This window comes from Mycteria americana, chromosome 5 (assembly GCF_035582795.1).
Source record: "Mycteria americana isolate JAX WOST 10 ecotype Jacksonville Zoo and Gardens chromosome 5, USCA_MyAme_1.0, whole genome shotgun sequence".
Classification (NCBI taxonomy): domain Eukaryota; kingdom Metazoa; phylum Chordata; class Aves; order Ciconiiformes; family Ciconiidae; genus Mycteria; species Mycteria americana.
Genome location: NC_134369.1, coordinates 379802 through 393742, shown reverse-complemented (window position 1 = coordinate 393742; position 13941 = coordinate 379802). Strand labels below are relative to the sequence as shown.

The following is a 13941-nucleotide window of genomic DNA, read 5'->3' as shown; positions in this document are numbered from 1 at the left end:
TGCAAAATCGAAGTATAGCGATTCTTGTCCTTCTTCCTCAGACGGTACCGTTAGGTGATGCTTCTAACAAACCCTTTCTGTACAGCGAAGAGAAAGCAATTATGCTCCTGAAGGGCTTATTTCATTAGGAGCTTTATTAATTTGTGTCACAGATATAAGCACGGGACCTTTGCCAGAAGTGATGGAGTGTTGGTTTTCTTAATGGGTAATAGAGCAGTAAGCGCTGAATTGCATTAGCGCGTTAGTCTGGGGTGAGCAGCCAAGGAGTAATGAGAATGGTTGAGCGGCGTCTCGATAAAACATTAGCAAGGTCTGGCTGTGTTGACACCATGCGTTTCAAGATTTGGGGTCGAGCTCTGATACCAATGCATTAGGTGATTCTGATGCTGTTGCTGTGCTTGCAGTAACGCGAGTGTAATGTTACACTGGCAGATGCAGTATCTAGAGCTTGTTATGAGCAGCGTGACTAAGGGTGCTGACGGGATGAGCTTACAGGTTAAGAGGTTTTTGTTCTGGAGCTGATTCCCCAAGTAGAGATCTTGGGCATCCTCGCTCATCTTATTCCGACCACACGGGGTGTGAGAAGTGACTGCTGCAGGCAGGGATAACCGGTACCCTTTGCATCTCTTGCACTACAGTGGCAACACCCCTAGGTATTTCCCTACAGGAGAGGAAAGCAGGCATCTCTCCACCCTGACGTGTTCAAGCTGATCTGATCTCCGTGCAAGGCAGAAGTCTGTCCCTGAGGGTCTTCACCCTGTTGGGGACCCTACGCTGAAAGATAACGCTTGAGACCCTGCAGGCTTCCCCTGCTCCCTTTCCCCCGCCTGTTGGCGTCCAAGCGAAACAGAATAGGAAGGCCAGGGAGATCACGCCATCCCAGCGGAGCCGCACGAGGGTGCTCAGCAGGGTCCAGAGTAGGCATTGCAGGTGCTCCGGCGGCGTTGCAACTTAACCCCGTTAGCATTGATCGACACTGTGTTCAGTTCCAGCTGCGGCACTGCCGGGGCTGCATCTGTAGAGAGGTGCTAATCGATTCTTTGGTCCAAGGAGGGTTACATCTGTACCTTAGATCATCACTTCAGATCAGACATCTGGACTCCACTTCTGACTTGCTTTTCCCATGCAGGGCTGCTGCCAAGGGCCTTTCACTCAGCTTGATGGAGCGTCTCATCGAGAGGTACGGGGAGAAGATTGTGAAGATGCTGACGGTGCAGTACCGAATGCACCAGGCCATCATGCAGTGGGCTTCCTCGGAGATGTACAGTGGCCGGCTCACTGCTCACCCATCAGTGGCCCAGCGTTTGCTCAAGTAAGTGACTTGCTCTTCACTGATATATGAGCAGAGATGTCTTTTTCATCCCATCGCATGCAGGGTTTGTCCCTTCCCTATGATGGAGTTTTCCGTTCCTCCTGGCCCTGCGGTAGCATTTCTGTTTCATCCTTTATTTCATCAAGGAAACATTAATTGGGCGGGGGGGGAGAGGGTGTCCTTTTTCCTATGTAACAAGAAGTCATGCAGAGTTATCTTCTGTTTCCTCCTTTGGTATGATAAGCCACAAAATAAAATCCCCTTGCACCTGGTGAGAATATACAAAGGCCTGACCTGCAGCGGGCATACCCCAAGCAGTGTTTCTCTATCTCAAGCTCTCATTGCGCGTAGGACCCGACACCAGTCTTTTATTGTGTTTCCACACGTCCACGTGATTACGAGGGCCAGTGCGTGTCCCATCTTTGGTCCTAATATCGACATCAGAAAGATTGGAAAGCAAGATTCCCTTTAGATTCCCAAACTATCCCTTGGATAGTTTTACTGCCAGGACAGCACCTGAGGCAGGTCTGATAGCATCGGATCCTTTCCTTGTCTACGGTGGTTTCCCTTTTCTTTGGTAATTTCAAGGAAGTGACTAGGATTTCATTTCCATTGCATCCTGGGACAGGCAGTTGTTTGCCAACACGTGCTGTGACTGTCAGTAATTGCTGCTTTTTAAATGCAGTCAGTGCAGTTCTGGGAGGCGGACGGGGAAAACATTAATTCTCTCTGTTGGACTTGGAGAAGCATGAAATATCACAGTGCTTGTCTGCATGGTGCTCTTGTATTTTTAGCAATACTTTTTTTTAAATGCAAATATTTAGGAGTTGGAAAAATTGATATTCCCCCTAGAATCTCTCCATTTCACAGTAGATCCAGTTCTGGACAGAGGTAGCTGGAGAGGCCATTTTATCATACTTGTTTCAAAATAATCTGACTTGTGAACAGTGTGAACAATGCCACCTGGATGGGAAGAGCAAGCTTTCTGTTCGAGACAGCCCCGGCACCCTCATCTACATCTGCCGCAGCCAGCACGGGGATTTCTGCTTGTGTCAGCATGCTCTGCATTAAGGCTTCAGGGCTATGAGGCTTCAGCTCAGCTTACATCAGTGAAGCTATGCTGACTTCTGCCTTGGCTTATATACACATTTGTGCATACGTATGTAATTTTATGGGTGCGTGTGGTAGGTACTGTAAGTGAGAGTAGGCAAGGCTGGTTCATCAGTGCCAGGAGGAGCTCAGCTGAGATGGACGGGACTCATTCAGCAATGTCTTAGCCATACAGATCTAATTCCAGGATCGGTGCTGTACAAAACCCTCTTCTCAATTGTTCTTGTTCCTTGCCATGCTTTTTTTTTCCATTTAACTTTGCAAATTAAAAATAGCAACTAGTGAAGAACCCCAGGCAAAATGGTTTGAAACCATTAAAACAGGAAACCAATTGAAAAGCTGAAGTTAGGCGACTTTGTTATCCTGATGAGCTCGTTTATTTTTATAGCTGATGAAGGCGTGAATGTTTTTCTTTCCAGTCCACAGTACAGCTTAGTTCCCTGCTCAGGGCCTTTTCCTGCAGACACTGGTTTCTAAACTCATAATCAAACCTGCCAGTCCACAGCCCTGCTGACATGTTGCATGAATAGAGCAATCCTCAGTCCAGGTGCTGGACCATGTAAAGTTTCTGTGCTTCTGTAGAAGACCGGGTGATGCAGGGGCTTGATATTGGACCATGGTCTTCTCATGTTTAGGTTGCTAGTACAAATTCCTTCATGATGTTTGTGAGCATCTCATGTCTTTTGTTGGCTTAGGCCAAATAATTTTCTTACTTATTTCTTGCTCAGGTAAGGGATTAAGTTTTATTCTCTGATAGTTCTAAGAAAAGCTCTCTTATAAGCAGAAGCATCCTAGGGAAATGGAAGGCTGGCGAGCGCGCGCAGGAGTTGCCTGCTCATACTGGAAAGCAGCCAAAGCAATTGCAGCAACAGCATGCGGCAAACTCTGGGTCTGTACCGTTTGTGTTACCTCCTTCCTAAGGGCTGGTGGGTGGTGGGCGAGGAACCTGAAGAGTCCCAAAGCACGGTGCAAGGAGGGGGATCTCCGTCTCTGCTGAAAGCATTTTGAGGTCTTCCTTTGAAGAAAGATCTGACTGGAGCGATCCAGAGCGTAGCCCCCGCCACGCCTCTGGCATTGGCAAAGCCAGCCCGTATGACTGTATTCTAGCCTTGAATTTACAATGACCTCGGTGCTGTCTCGAGAGGTGAAGCTTGAAGAAGCGTGTCCCAGTCTTGAGACATACAGCTGGGAGGAGGGCCAGGCGCAAACACCTTGTGCTACAAATTGTGGCAGGGAGTTTTTGGTCCAGCTGAACTTGTACAGCCCGATACCTGTGGGCTTTCGTCCAGAACGACTCTCCAGGGTATAATCCCCAATGTCTGATGGTAAGGCTGCTCTCCCACCACGACCCATCCCTGAACAGCATTATCGATGCAAGTCTCATCTCTTTTACCTGAAGCACAAAGACTGGTCTTTGGAAGAAGTGCAGTTCTACTCCGAACAACTCCATATTTCCTTACCAACTTTTGCTCTGACATGGGAGGCACTCGGAAACGCTTGGTCTGTGATCTGTTAGAGATTTCTGCAGCACCATTGTTTCTCAAAAAAATGAAACTTTTCAGGGGCAGAGTATTTCCAAAGGAGCAAAACCTTCTTCCCAAATCTCCCTTCCTTCTGAAATGGGTGACGAAGCACATCAGAAACCCCCACACATCTCCATAATTAAGTCAGGGAGGCTGCAAGCAGTATTTTTCACATTCAGAATTTGTGACTCAGTCTGTGAGAAGATGGTTTGAAAATCACCAGCCGTTTCTGCTGTCAGTTTTTATCTAAGTACAGCGTCAGGTGTCCCTTCCCTTAGCACTTCCTTTTGGGCTAACACCCCCTCGCTGATGGGGAATATGGGGGAACCCCCCCAGTAGTGTGAGACCTGGAAGATGCTCAGAAGCCAGAATGCCCCTCGGCTGCGGTGTGCCACTTGCCCAGCTGGGATCACCTCCTCCCAGACGAAGCACAGGGTGCCTGGATGCCCTAGGGCAGTGCGTTGAGCCTGGATCCAGTGTCTAGCTGCAGGGACAACCTGGTTTGTCATCACAGACCAACAATATCTCCAGGAACAAAAATCCATCTCTGCAGCTTGGGCTAGTTGGCAGCGGGTGGGAGAAGTACCTTTCCCCTTCATCCTGAAGGGACAGCAAAGCACTGGACAGCTTTTCTCCAAGGCAACGGCCAGTTCTGCTGCAATCTCACTGCCTTAGAAGAGCATGAATTCTTCTCTCACCTGAAAGATTTATGTAGATAATTACTCCTCTGAAGCGACATTCCCGGGGTCAAGACTTTTTCCTGGCACTGAGAGATGCTGCAAGGGCTTTCCGTGGCCACTGCAAGTAGGCAAAGAATCAGGATTATCTACACGGAGAACTTGGCTTTTGCTCAAAGTCCCTTGTCTGCACAGACGTGGACAGTGGTAGGACAGTAAGCAGGGCAGGTATAAGGGAGATGGGAATCCTGTTAGGTTTGATGTTACAAAGAGAGGGAGATAAACCTATTGTACCTCCGCAGGGGAGGAAACACTCTAACGGGGAACTGGAGGTGGCCCTGCTCCGGAGGAGATCATGGAAATCTGGTCCCTGAGATCCTTAGAAATGGGGAAGGTACCTTGTGCCTCTGTTTGAATCCAATCGCTGGGCTGAGGCAGCCAGTCCCCAAAGCCAGGGGAAGAGCTCCTCCTTTTGGGCTCCGGTTTGCCATAGGACTGGGGAAGTGCATCCTGGACTCTTTTGCAGGGTCTTTGGCTCCCTGTCATAGCTGCAGTGATCTCCGTACCTCCCCAGCCATGCATTACAACAGCAATAGCTTCAGACAGGAGAAAATGAGTTTCAGTCAAGAGAGGAGACTTTTGTTGTCAATGGAATGAGTAACGTCCAGAGCCCACGGGAAGCGAGGGCCGTCTGTGGCATACAAATGCAGAGGAACAGACGTGCAGTGCCGGGAGTCCTGGGAAGGAGCGGCTGCGGCTGGGGGCTTGTCTTGAACTGCTGACTGCCTTTGCCCTCGCTTCCCTGCCTGTCATTTGGAGGTGTCGTGGTTTAACCCCAGCCGGCAACTAAGCCTCCCCAGCCGCTCGCTCCCTCCTGCCAGTGCGAGGGGGGAGAGAATCGGAAGAGTAAAAGTGAGAAAACTTGCGGTTGAGATAAAGACAGTTTAATAGGGAAAGCAACAGCCGCGCACGCAGGCAAAGCAGCACAAGGCATTCCTTCACTCCTTCCCGGGGCAGGCAGGCGTTCAGCCGTCCCCAGGACAGCAGGGCTCCAGCACGCGTAACGGTGGCTGGGGAAGACAAACGCCATCGCTCCCGACGTCCCCCCTTCCTCCTCCTTCCCCAGCTCTGCACGCTGAGCCTGACCCCGTACGGTGCGGGATGTCCCTTTGGGCAGTTGGGATCAGCTGGCCCAGCCGTGTCCCCTCCCAGCCCCTCGTGCCCCCAGCCCACTCGCGGGGGGGGTGAGGAGCAGAGCAGGCCTTGACCCTGCGTCAGCGCTGCTCAGCGGTGACCAAACATCCCTGTGTTATCACCACTGTTTTCCACAAATTCAAAAAACAGCCCCATACTAGCGACTATAAAGAAAATTAACTCTATCCCAGCCAAAACCAGCACAAGAGGTAATCCTCCTTTTTGATGGCTTGCCATCTGCCTTGTTTATTTGCAGACTCTCCAGAGTCACAGCTCTCCATGACTTGTACGTGATGTACGGTAACACGTTGTTGTTTCCGAGCTCTCTCTCCTGCCATCTCCAGGCTTTCTGTTCCTGCCCTCCGTCGCCCGTCCTCTTCCTAGGCTGTGAATTAAGCTAGCAACTTCCTTGGGTATTAAAATATGGTTTATTAATTTTTTTTTTTTTAATGCAGCAGCTTTAGATATAGGAATGATGTGAAAACCCAGTTCCTCTGTGGTTCCTTGTGCTGTGCTTTCTTCTCTTGCCTGACAAGCACTGCTGTCAAATCTCTGGTAATACTTCAGGCACTCCTTCTCCCTCTCAACACTGTAAAAAACAGAAAGCAGCTGCCACATCTCCCTAGGTCTGCACATCTTTCCTGTTTGAGACCATTTAAGCGAGACACTAACACCCACACACTGTACCCTTGCCTTGCAATAACTGGGCTGTGTAGCACAGCTGGTGAGAAAGCTCTCAGCGCTGCTGGCTGGCCCCTGTGAGACTCTCCGGGGCCCTCAGCTCTGCATTTTGGGAGAGCATTTAAATGACAATCCCACGGTGCAGAGCAATAATGGCTTTTCAGCTATGGCTTTCTGGCATTGCCAAACTCCCCTGGGCCTCTCAGGACTTGCTGTGCCGTTGGTTCTGGCTGCCCTGCTGGCACTGAACCCAGGAAGCCTGGAGCTGAAAGCTGGAGGACCCCACCAGAGCGAAAGGGCCCTGCTTAGTTATCACTGTGTGTGACGTGCTCTTCGGTAGCATCACTGCAGGTGCAAAGGGATCCAAAGCTTGGTGGAGCAGAAAGGGGGGAACCTCAGTTCTCAGTTTCTGTCATTCTTCATCAGAGCCCATCTTCCTGCATTTTCACCCCCCAGAACACCGCTGTTGGTCTGTAGCCTTGTCCCTCGGAAGCAATATCCAGCCATGCTTTCCCTCTGTCCTTGCAGTGTTGTTGGGAGGAGTAAGCAACGACAAAACTGATCGTCCCGTTGGCATAATTTCAGCATTGTTAACTGGCCCTTTCCCAAATACCTTGTGCAGGGACCTGCCAGGCGTCACCTCGACAGAAGAGACCACAATTCCCTTGTTGCTTATAGACACTGCTGGCTGTGGCCTGTTTGAGCTGGAAGTGGAAGATGAACAGTCTAAGGGCAACTCAGGTACCGTCGTTCAGAAAATTTTGTTGGCCAGAATTGATTGTCTGAGGTTCTCATCCTCCCATGGGCTTGGCCACTGCACCCGCTGAGCCACGTCCCAGAGATGTCCCCCTCCAGAGCAGGTAGCCGGGGGAAGGTGGGGTCCCCAGGGGGCCTTGCTTATGTGAGAGATCATTTTCTCTAGAAATCCTCAAGCTCAAAGGACTCCGAGCCGGAGTGGATTGGCCACAGGGCTGTGAAGAGAGCGTGCAGCTTGTGGGTGGCCACGCTGGCTGCCTTGTTCCCTTGCAGAGACGTTTCTGCATGCTGTAGACTAGGACAGGGTGGGGGATCCCTGCGATGGGTGCTTTACACAAGTTGGCAGAGCAGATAATACCAGGCAGAGCGCAAGCCTGTTTTAGGGAGGCTGTAGGTGTGGCTCAGAATTGCCTCCCCAGTCCTCCGCTCCTTTCATGAAGTCCTGTATAGCTCTTCTCCATGAATTTTCTTAAGACATTGAGTTTTTTGACTTAAAAAATAGGTTTCATTATGGAGATTGAGTGTAGAGTCAGGCGCTATAGCCATTCTAATAAAGTGGGAGAACTTTGAAAATGGCGATGCTACCCCCTTTGCGTCCTGGCTTCCACAGCAGGCGGGTGGTTGTGGTTTGCTGTTCAAGGATGCTACTCCTGCTCCTCTAGCGTTAGCCTGGCATGTCCACACCGGCTGGCTGCCTCTTAGGAGGCTCACAGAGGGCCTTTGCCAGGATGTGTTGCATATGGGCTGTCCAAAGTCTGGTGCTTCATCTGACAATCCACATATCCCAACCTTGTTATGGAGATAGCTCTCCTAAAAGTTAGGGAGAGCTTTTAGCCCAGAAAGCTGTTGGCAAAACGGTTGCTGGGAGGGCACAGTGAGCCTTGGCTTTGGGGAAGGTGAGGCACTTCTTTCAGGACAGCATCTTCCCTAGATTGTAAACTCACTGCCCAGACTGGCTCTGCAGTGCCTGGAGGGGGTCAGTCTCCGTGTGCGGTGCCTGTGCCCTGCCACCCCGCCGGCGGCCACCCCTGCCTGCCTGGCTGCTGCCTGCACTTTTCCCGATGGCTGAGCCGCAGGCTTTTCTAGGCATCTGCTCTCACGTGGCCAAAGAGCTTATTTGGCAACGTGGCTGCCTGCTTCAGGGATTCATTTGTTTCCCTCTCTGCTCACCAGTGCAGATCTCATGCCAGCAACAGATTTCTGAGGCTTCAAGTCCCTCTCTGGCAAGGCAGGGAAAACGGACTGTAAAATACAAGGACAGTTTTTACCAGTTTAAATACCTTTTGCCTTCTTTTGTTTGAAAACCCACCAGCGTTGAAGTGCCTCTCGTTTTTCCATGCACTAGTCCCCGTGGCCCTGTTGAACAGAAAAGGCTCTTGTCCCCAAATGGAGAGCCAAAAAGACTTGTCTAAGATCACTCAGGGATTTTGAGCAGGGGATTAAATGCACATCTCCCAAAATTTGGGAGGCAGCCTTTTGGAGCAGCATACTGCAGATTCTGGATTTTTATACCTGTGTTTTGCTGCAAAAGGGAGGCTAAAGTCAGTCCGGCCGATAAACCAGTGGAACAGTTCACATTTGTATTTAACTTGTCCTCATTAGATCTCTCTGAACCAGGCACCATCCTGAATAGCTAGTTGTTTGTGGCAGGCTCCCTGCGATCTCTGGAAGGTCTGAGCACACGGATCTGAGCATGAAGCTTGTTTATTTGGTCATAGGGGTTTAGAAATGCGGGGACTTGAAAAAGCAGAATAAAAAGGAAAGGTGGAGTTTCTTCAGTTGCAGCATAGAGGATTGAATTTTTAGTGAGGTCTAGGGTCTTGCTTCAGAGGGAGAATAATCTATTGCCTGGATTATCGTTGATCTCTTGGATTAATACGGGAAGGCCAGAGAAAGCCAAGTGCTGTTCAGAAAGCTCTCCTTAAGCTTAAGCGAGCTGGTGACTTGGAAAGGCAAGAAGCAAGCGCCGTGCGGCCCTGGGAGTGGGGCTGTGTAGCACATTGCTGTCTAGCCAAGCAAGCCAGGCTGGGAATCGTTACCCCCACGCCACGCTGGACTGCAGGCAGGACTTCCCTTAGCCCTTCCTTGCTGTTTAAGGGAGGTGGGCAAATTTCTCCAAGCCGCAGCAGGTCCAAGCTGGTGGCTTTGGCCTCTGCCTGCCAGCCTCTTCCCATCACCGCCCCTTCTGCTTTCTGCCCTAGGGGAGGTGCAGCTGGCCGGTTTGCACATCCAAGCCTTGGTGGAAGCTGGCGTGAAGGCACAAGACATCGCTGTTGTAGCCCCCTACAACCTCCAGGTGAGATGACCCTCTCCTGGCATCTCCTCTCTCCGCATGCACACAGAGCAGATGCACAGAGGTGGGTTCAAACCTTGACATCTCCAGGAGCGATACCAGAATGTCCTCAGGGAGATGAAGGTGGAAGTCAGCAGAGCCAAACTGTATAATCAGCATTTGGGGCCAACTTCTCCACATTTAAGCAGCTTGAGGCCAGGGAGGAAAGAGATGTTAGTCGCGTATTTTCCACTCGCAGCCTCAGGAGTCAGTGCTTGACCTTTGGGAGGTATGAGCACTCATCCTTGTGGGTTTGAGAGAAAGGGACTTTACCAAAACAGTGCCATTTTAATCCTTTTCACCTTACGCTTTTCTTTAAAAGATCTCTATCACTTGTTTTTCAGGTGGACATGCTAAGAGAGCACCTTTGCCACAGGTACCCAGAGCTAGAAATTAAATCAGTTGATGGTTTCCAAGGAAGAGAGAAAGAGGCAGTGATCCTGTCCTTCGTGAGATCCAACAGGAAAGGTAAGAGTTCACTGCTGGAGAGTTACTCCATGGGGAATGGGAAAGAAATGGGAACTGTGTGATTGCTCCAAGGTCACTCGTCATGTTGCCAAGTGCAGTGGTTTAATTGCAGTTCTGATGGTCTCTAGCACTTTGCTCTGAATAAATTTACTGGCAAGAACCTTCCTTTTCAGCCTTTTTTCTTTAACGAACAAATATATATGCTGTGGCAGTTGCAGAGGAAGGCTCCCATGCTAGGCAGCAGATAAAAAGAAGCCAGGACTGCTTAGTTTGAAGGTTTCCTGGCTATTGAGGCCTCAGAAATTATTTAAACTGTGGTCCTAAGAATGGCACATGTCAGGTTAGCACCACGTTTACTGGAGTGCTGAGCACTTCCCGCAAAAGGTGAAAATTTGGGGGGCTTATTTCTTGGGTTTGGAACGTATTTTGGGTCACTTCCCTGAAGAAAGCAAGCAGGAGCTGGCATTACAAGTCATGCACAGAAAATGCTTCTTTTGGGAGCAAAATCTAGAGCGGAAAATTGAGTTTTTTCCTATCAGCAGCTGCAGCAAAAGTTAATAGCTGGAAAAAAGCCGCTGCCCTGGAGCCATGAGGCTCCTTCGGCGGAGCCATCGGCCCGTGCTGAAGGGTTTTGTGGCAGCCAGCTCGAGCGGAGGGCATGAGTGGGACCACTCCGTGAACCACCTCTCTCCTGTGCGTGGATCACTGCCCTTTTCAAACCTGCAGCGAGACCCGTCCCTTGCTGCACTACCTTTGCTGCTAATGCTGCCGAAGGTGAGGCACTGTGTATGTGCTGGGAGTGCTGATGTCTAGAAGGAGAAAAAAGGGGAAAGGATGCGTGGAAGGAGGAGGCTTTTTTTTTTTTTTTTTTTTTTTTTTTTTAAGAAAGCCTAGAGCAAGAAAAGCAGCGTTGGGGGGAGAATGGAGGTGGGGGACAGGACTAAGAATAGTCCTTATTCATGGGTGACTCACCTCGCCTTTGCTCAGTGGCTCAGTCGGAGCTGGTGTCCTCCGGGAAGGCAGGCGTCCCCCAGCCCCCTTCCCGTGCACAGCTAGCAGCCAAAGCTCAGACGCGGTGCAGGAATCACTTGCTTTCCTGGGGGCACGAAGCAGCTTCTCGTGGTGTCTGGGCACAGCTCTGGTCTGCATGGGGCACAAGAGATGTTGTTAGTGCCCTCTGAGACCCTTGGGAGAAATCCATACCCTCTTTGCAGCTGCATTTCTCAGCTCAGAGGAGGCCAGGGACCTTGACCAGCGGTGCCTGTCCCTCTGCAGCCATTCCCGATCTAGCAGGAAACCCTCTTGCCAGATCAGAGGAGTTGGACTTGCCCCTGCAGTCAGGCAAAACCACATCAGAGAAACTGGAAATCATTCTCTGAGCTGCAGAGCACGGAGAGGGGATCGCCCACACCCTGTTCCTCAAAGGCAGCTCAAACTAGACTGCTCAGCCACAATAAGGCAAGACAGAAACAGAGCCAGGCTGGTCACTGCACTGGCGGAGACATTAATTTCTTCCCGACTGGCCTCCTCTTTATCCCCAGGAGCTGGAAACTCAAAAGCCGCCCACGCTACCCTTCTCGCTAGCTGATCCTCACTGAGTCATCTTGGCATTTGCTAGCTCTTACTGCTTTTCTTTGAGAAAATAGCCAGAGAGCAGAAGCAAACCTTGCAGAGTTGCCTAAACGGCTGTTACTTTAAACCCGTCGAGAGTTTGGGAGCAGCGGGGGGCAGCTGTATAGGACAGGGTGTATTTCTTTACCTGCAATTCCTCTTCTGTCGCAAGGTGAGCCTCTTCCACGTTGCTCCATATTGCATTTGCTCCCAGGTTCCAGCCTGCTCTTGTGTCGTGAGCCACCCAGGAAAATATTTCTGCTCTCCATGTGCCGTCCATCCTCCTCCCGACCCCAGGAGCTCAGCGGGGAGCCCTGGCTCTGGCTTGCAGGTGGTGAAACGGAGGCAGAAAGATGAAGGTGACAGCATGAGTCAGGGACCAGAGTCCAGTAAATGTTGACTCCCACCCTTCGGCTAAGCAACCCTTCAATCGTTTGGGCCAAATCTAGACCTAGAGCCAACGCTGCACCCACGGACAGTTCTGAGCCCCTTTGTTTCTTTCTCACAGGCGAGGTGGGCTTTCTTGCGGAAGACCGGCGGATAAACGTAGCGGTGACCCGTGCCCGGCGCCACGTGGCTGTCATCTGCGACACCCGCACCGTCAGCAACCAAGCCTTTCTGAAGCGGCTGGTGGAGTATTTCAGCCAGCACGGGGAGGTACGCACAGCCTTTGAGTACCTCGACGACCTCGTGCCCGAAAACTACACTCAGGAGGGCCGTGGTGAGCGGCAGCAGGGTGCAAAGCTCCCCGCAGCGTCTGGCCCCAAACCGCAGCTGCCTCTGGGGAGGAAACTCAAAGCAGCAGCAACCAAACCGAAGCGTCAGAAGCCAGAAGCGCATTTCTCCCCGAACACAAGCGGACCTGGGAGAGAAAGCCCGGGGACAAAAGGCACTGCCGACAGATTCAAGGCCATGCTGGTGGCCTTCCTGGAGAGCAGCGAGACGCAGTTGGATTTCCCCCCGTCCCTCAATTCTCACGATCGGATGCTGGTTCACCTAATGGCGGAGGAGTATGGGCTGCAGCACGTGAGCACCGGGGAAGGGAGGGACCGGTACATCAGCGTTCGCAAGAAAGAGCCTGCCGAGCCTTCGCTACCCACAGCTGCCCCCCCCAGCAAGGAGCTCCCTCTTCCTCAGCCGCAACATCCCAGCAGGGAAACTCCTGTCCCTGCTGAGCCAGGAGGAAGCAGCAAGGGCTCAGGGAAAGTGGACCTGAAAACCCTGCACCTGGAGAGAGTTCAGAGGGAGAAAGCCAGACAGGAGGAGGCAGCGAGGAAGGCTCAGGGGCCCGGCGCCAGCCTTCAGGGCAGCAGCAGGAGAAAAGACAAAAGCGAAGCCAAAGGTAAGTCGCTCTCTTTGCAAGCAGCACAATTAATGGCCTTCCTTGAATGGAGTGCGCTACTTAATCCCCATGTTTTTGCCTCCAGGCCTTGGGATTTGTCTGCGTGCATGGAGCATGGGATGTGGCTCTTGGAAAGCTCTCTTGTCACTGCAGAGATGTGAGGACTGGCAGGAGCACGCATCAGTTGGCTGCAGCGTCTGGGGAAGAGGGGTTTTGGATGCCTGGAGGCACATTTCTTAAGTCGAAAGAAAAACGTTGGGACCCTTTCCCAGGAAGAGAGGCTCAGGAGTTAGATTGGAGGCTCCCAAATGTCAGGAGAGGAACTAGGCCTGGCCCACACTGAAGGACGTGGCTGCCTCCTAAACACAGAGGCAGGGGAAAACAGAACCAGGAGCTGCCGTCCTCCCTGCCAGACATGGTCCCTTCCTCTTCCCCAGCCCCCTTTTAGCAGAGGGAGGCACCCAGGCACACTGCAGGTGGGAGCCTTGAGCTCCTACTAGTGCCTTTGAACACAGGCCGGAGTTTACTGGCACGATGGGTCTCACGGGGGCTGGAATCCCAGTTGCTGCAAACAGCCGCTCCCTGGACCCATGCTGCTTCTCACGAGCCCAGGCTGTAGCTGCGGGTTGCTTGGGTTTGTTCCCAACTTCTAAGCGGGTGGTTAAAGGGCCAGGTCTTTTCCCCTGTCTTCTCCCCAGGAAAGCCAGCAGTTAAGAGTGGAGCAGCCAGCATGGTAGAAGAAGATATCGACGCTCTGATTTCTGCTGCCATTAAAGCTGACAACACCTGCGGCTTCCCCCGCTGCAAAGCCAGCGTTACAACCCTGGGACAGCTTTGCCTCCACTGCAACAGGCGCTACTGCCTCAGCCATCACATCCCGGAGGTACGCACGGGGCCGGGCAGCCCGCCCAGGGGTTTGAGCTCTGAGGGGGCTG

The 13941-nt window shown here is 51.7% G+C and overlaps 1 protein-coding gene across 1 annotated transcript in view; it reads left to right on the top strand.

Moving 5' to 3' along the window:
* The window catches only part of IGHMBP2 (immunoglobulin mu DNA binding protein 2), a 47938-nt gene that overhangs the window by 29969 nt on the left and 4028 nt on the right, over positions 1-13941 (top strand). The window contains exons 9-14 of the mRNA XM_075501719.1: positions 1130-1312; positions 7120-7238; positions 9455-9549; positions 9930-10053; positions 12173-13006; positions 13705-13889. Coding sequence (XP_075357834.1) covers positions 1130-1312; positions 7120-7238; positions 9455-9549; positions 9930-10053; positions 12173-13006; positions 13705-13889 — 1540 coding nt within the window. The remainder of the gene's footprint in view (positions 1-1129; positions 1313-7119; positions 7239-9454; positions 9550-9929; positions 10054-12172; positions 13007-13704; positions 13890-13941) is intronic.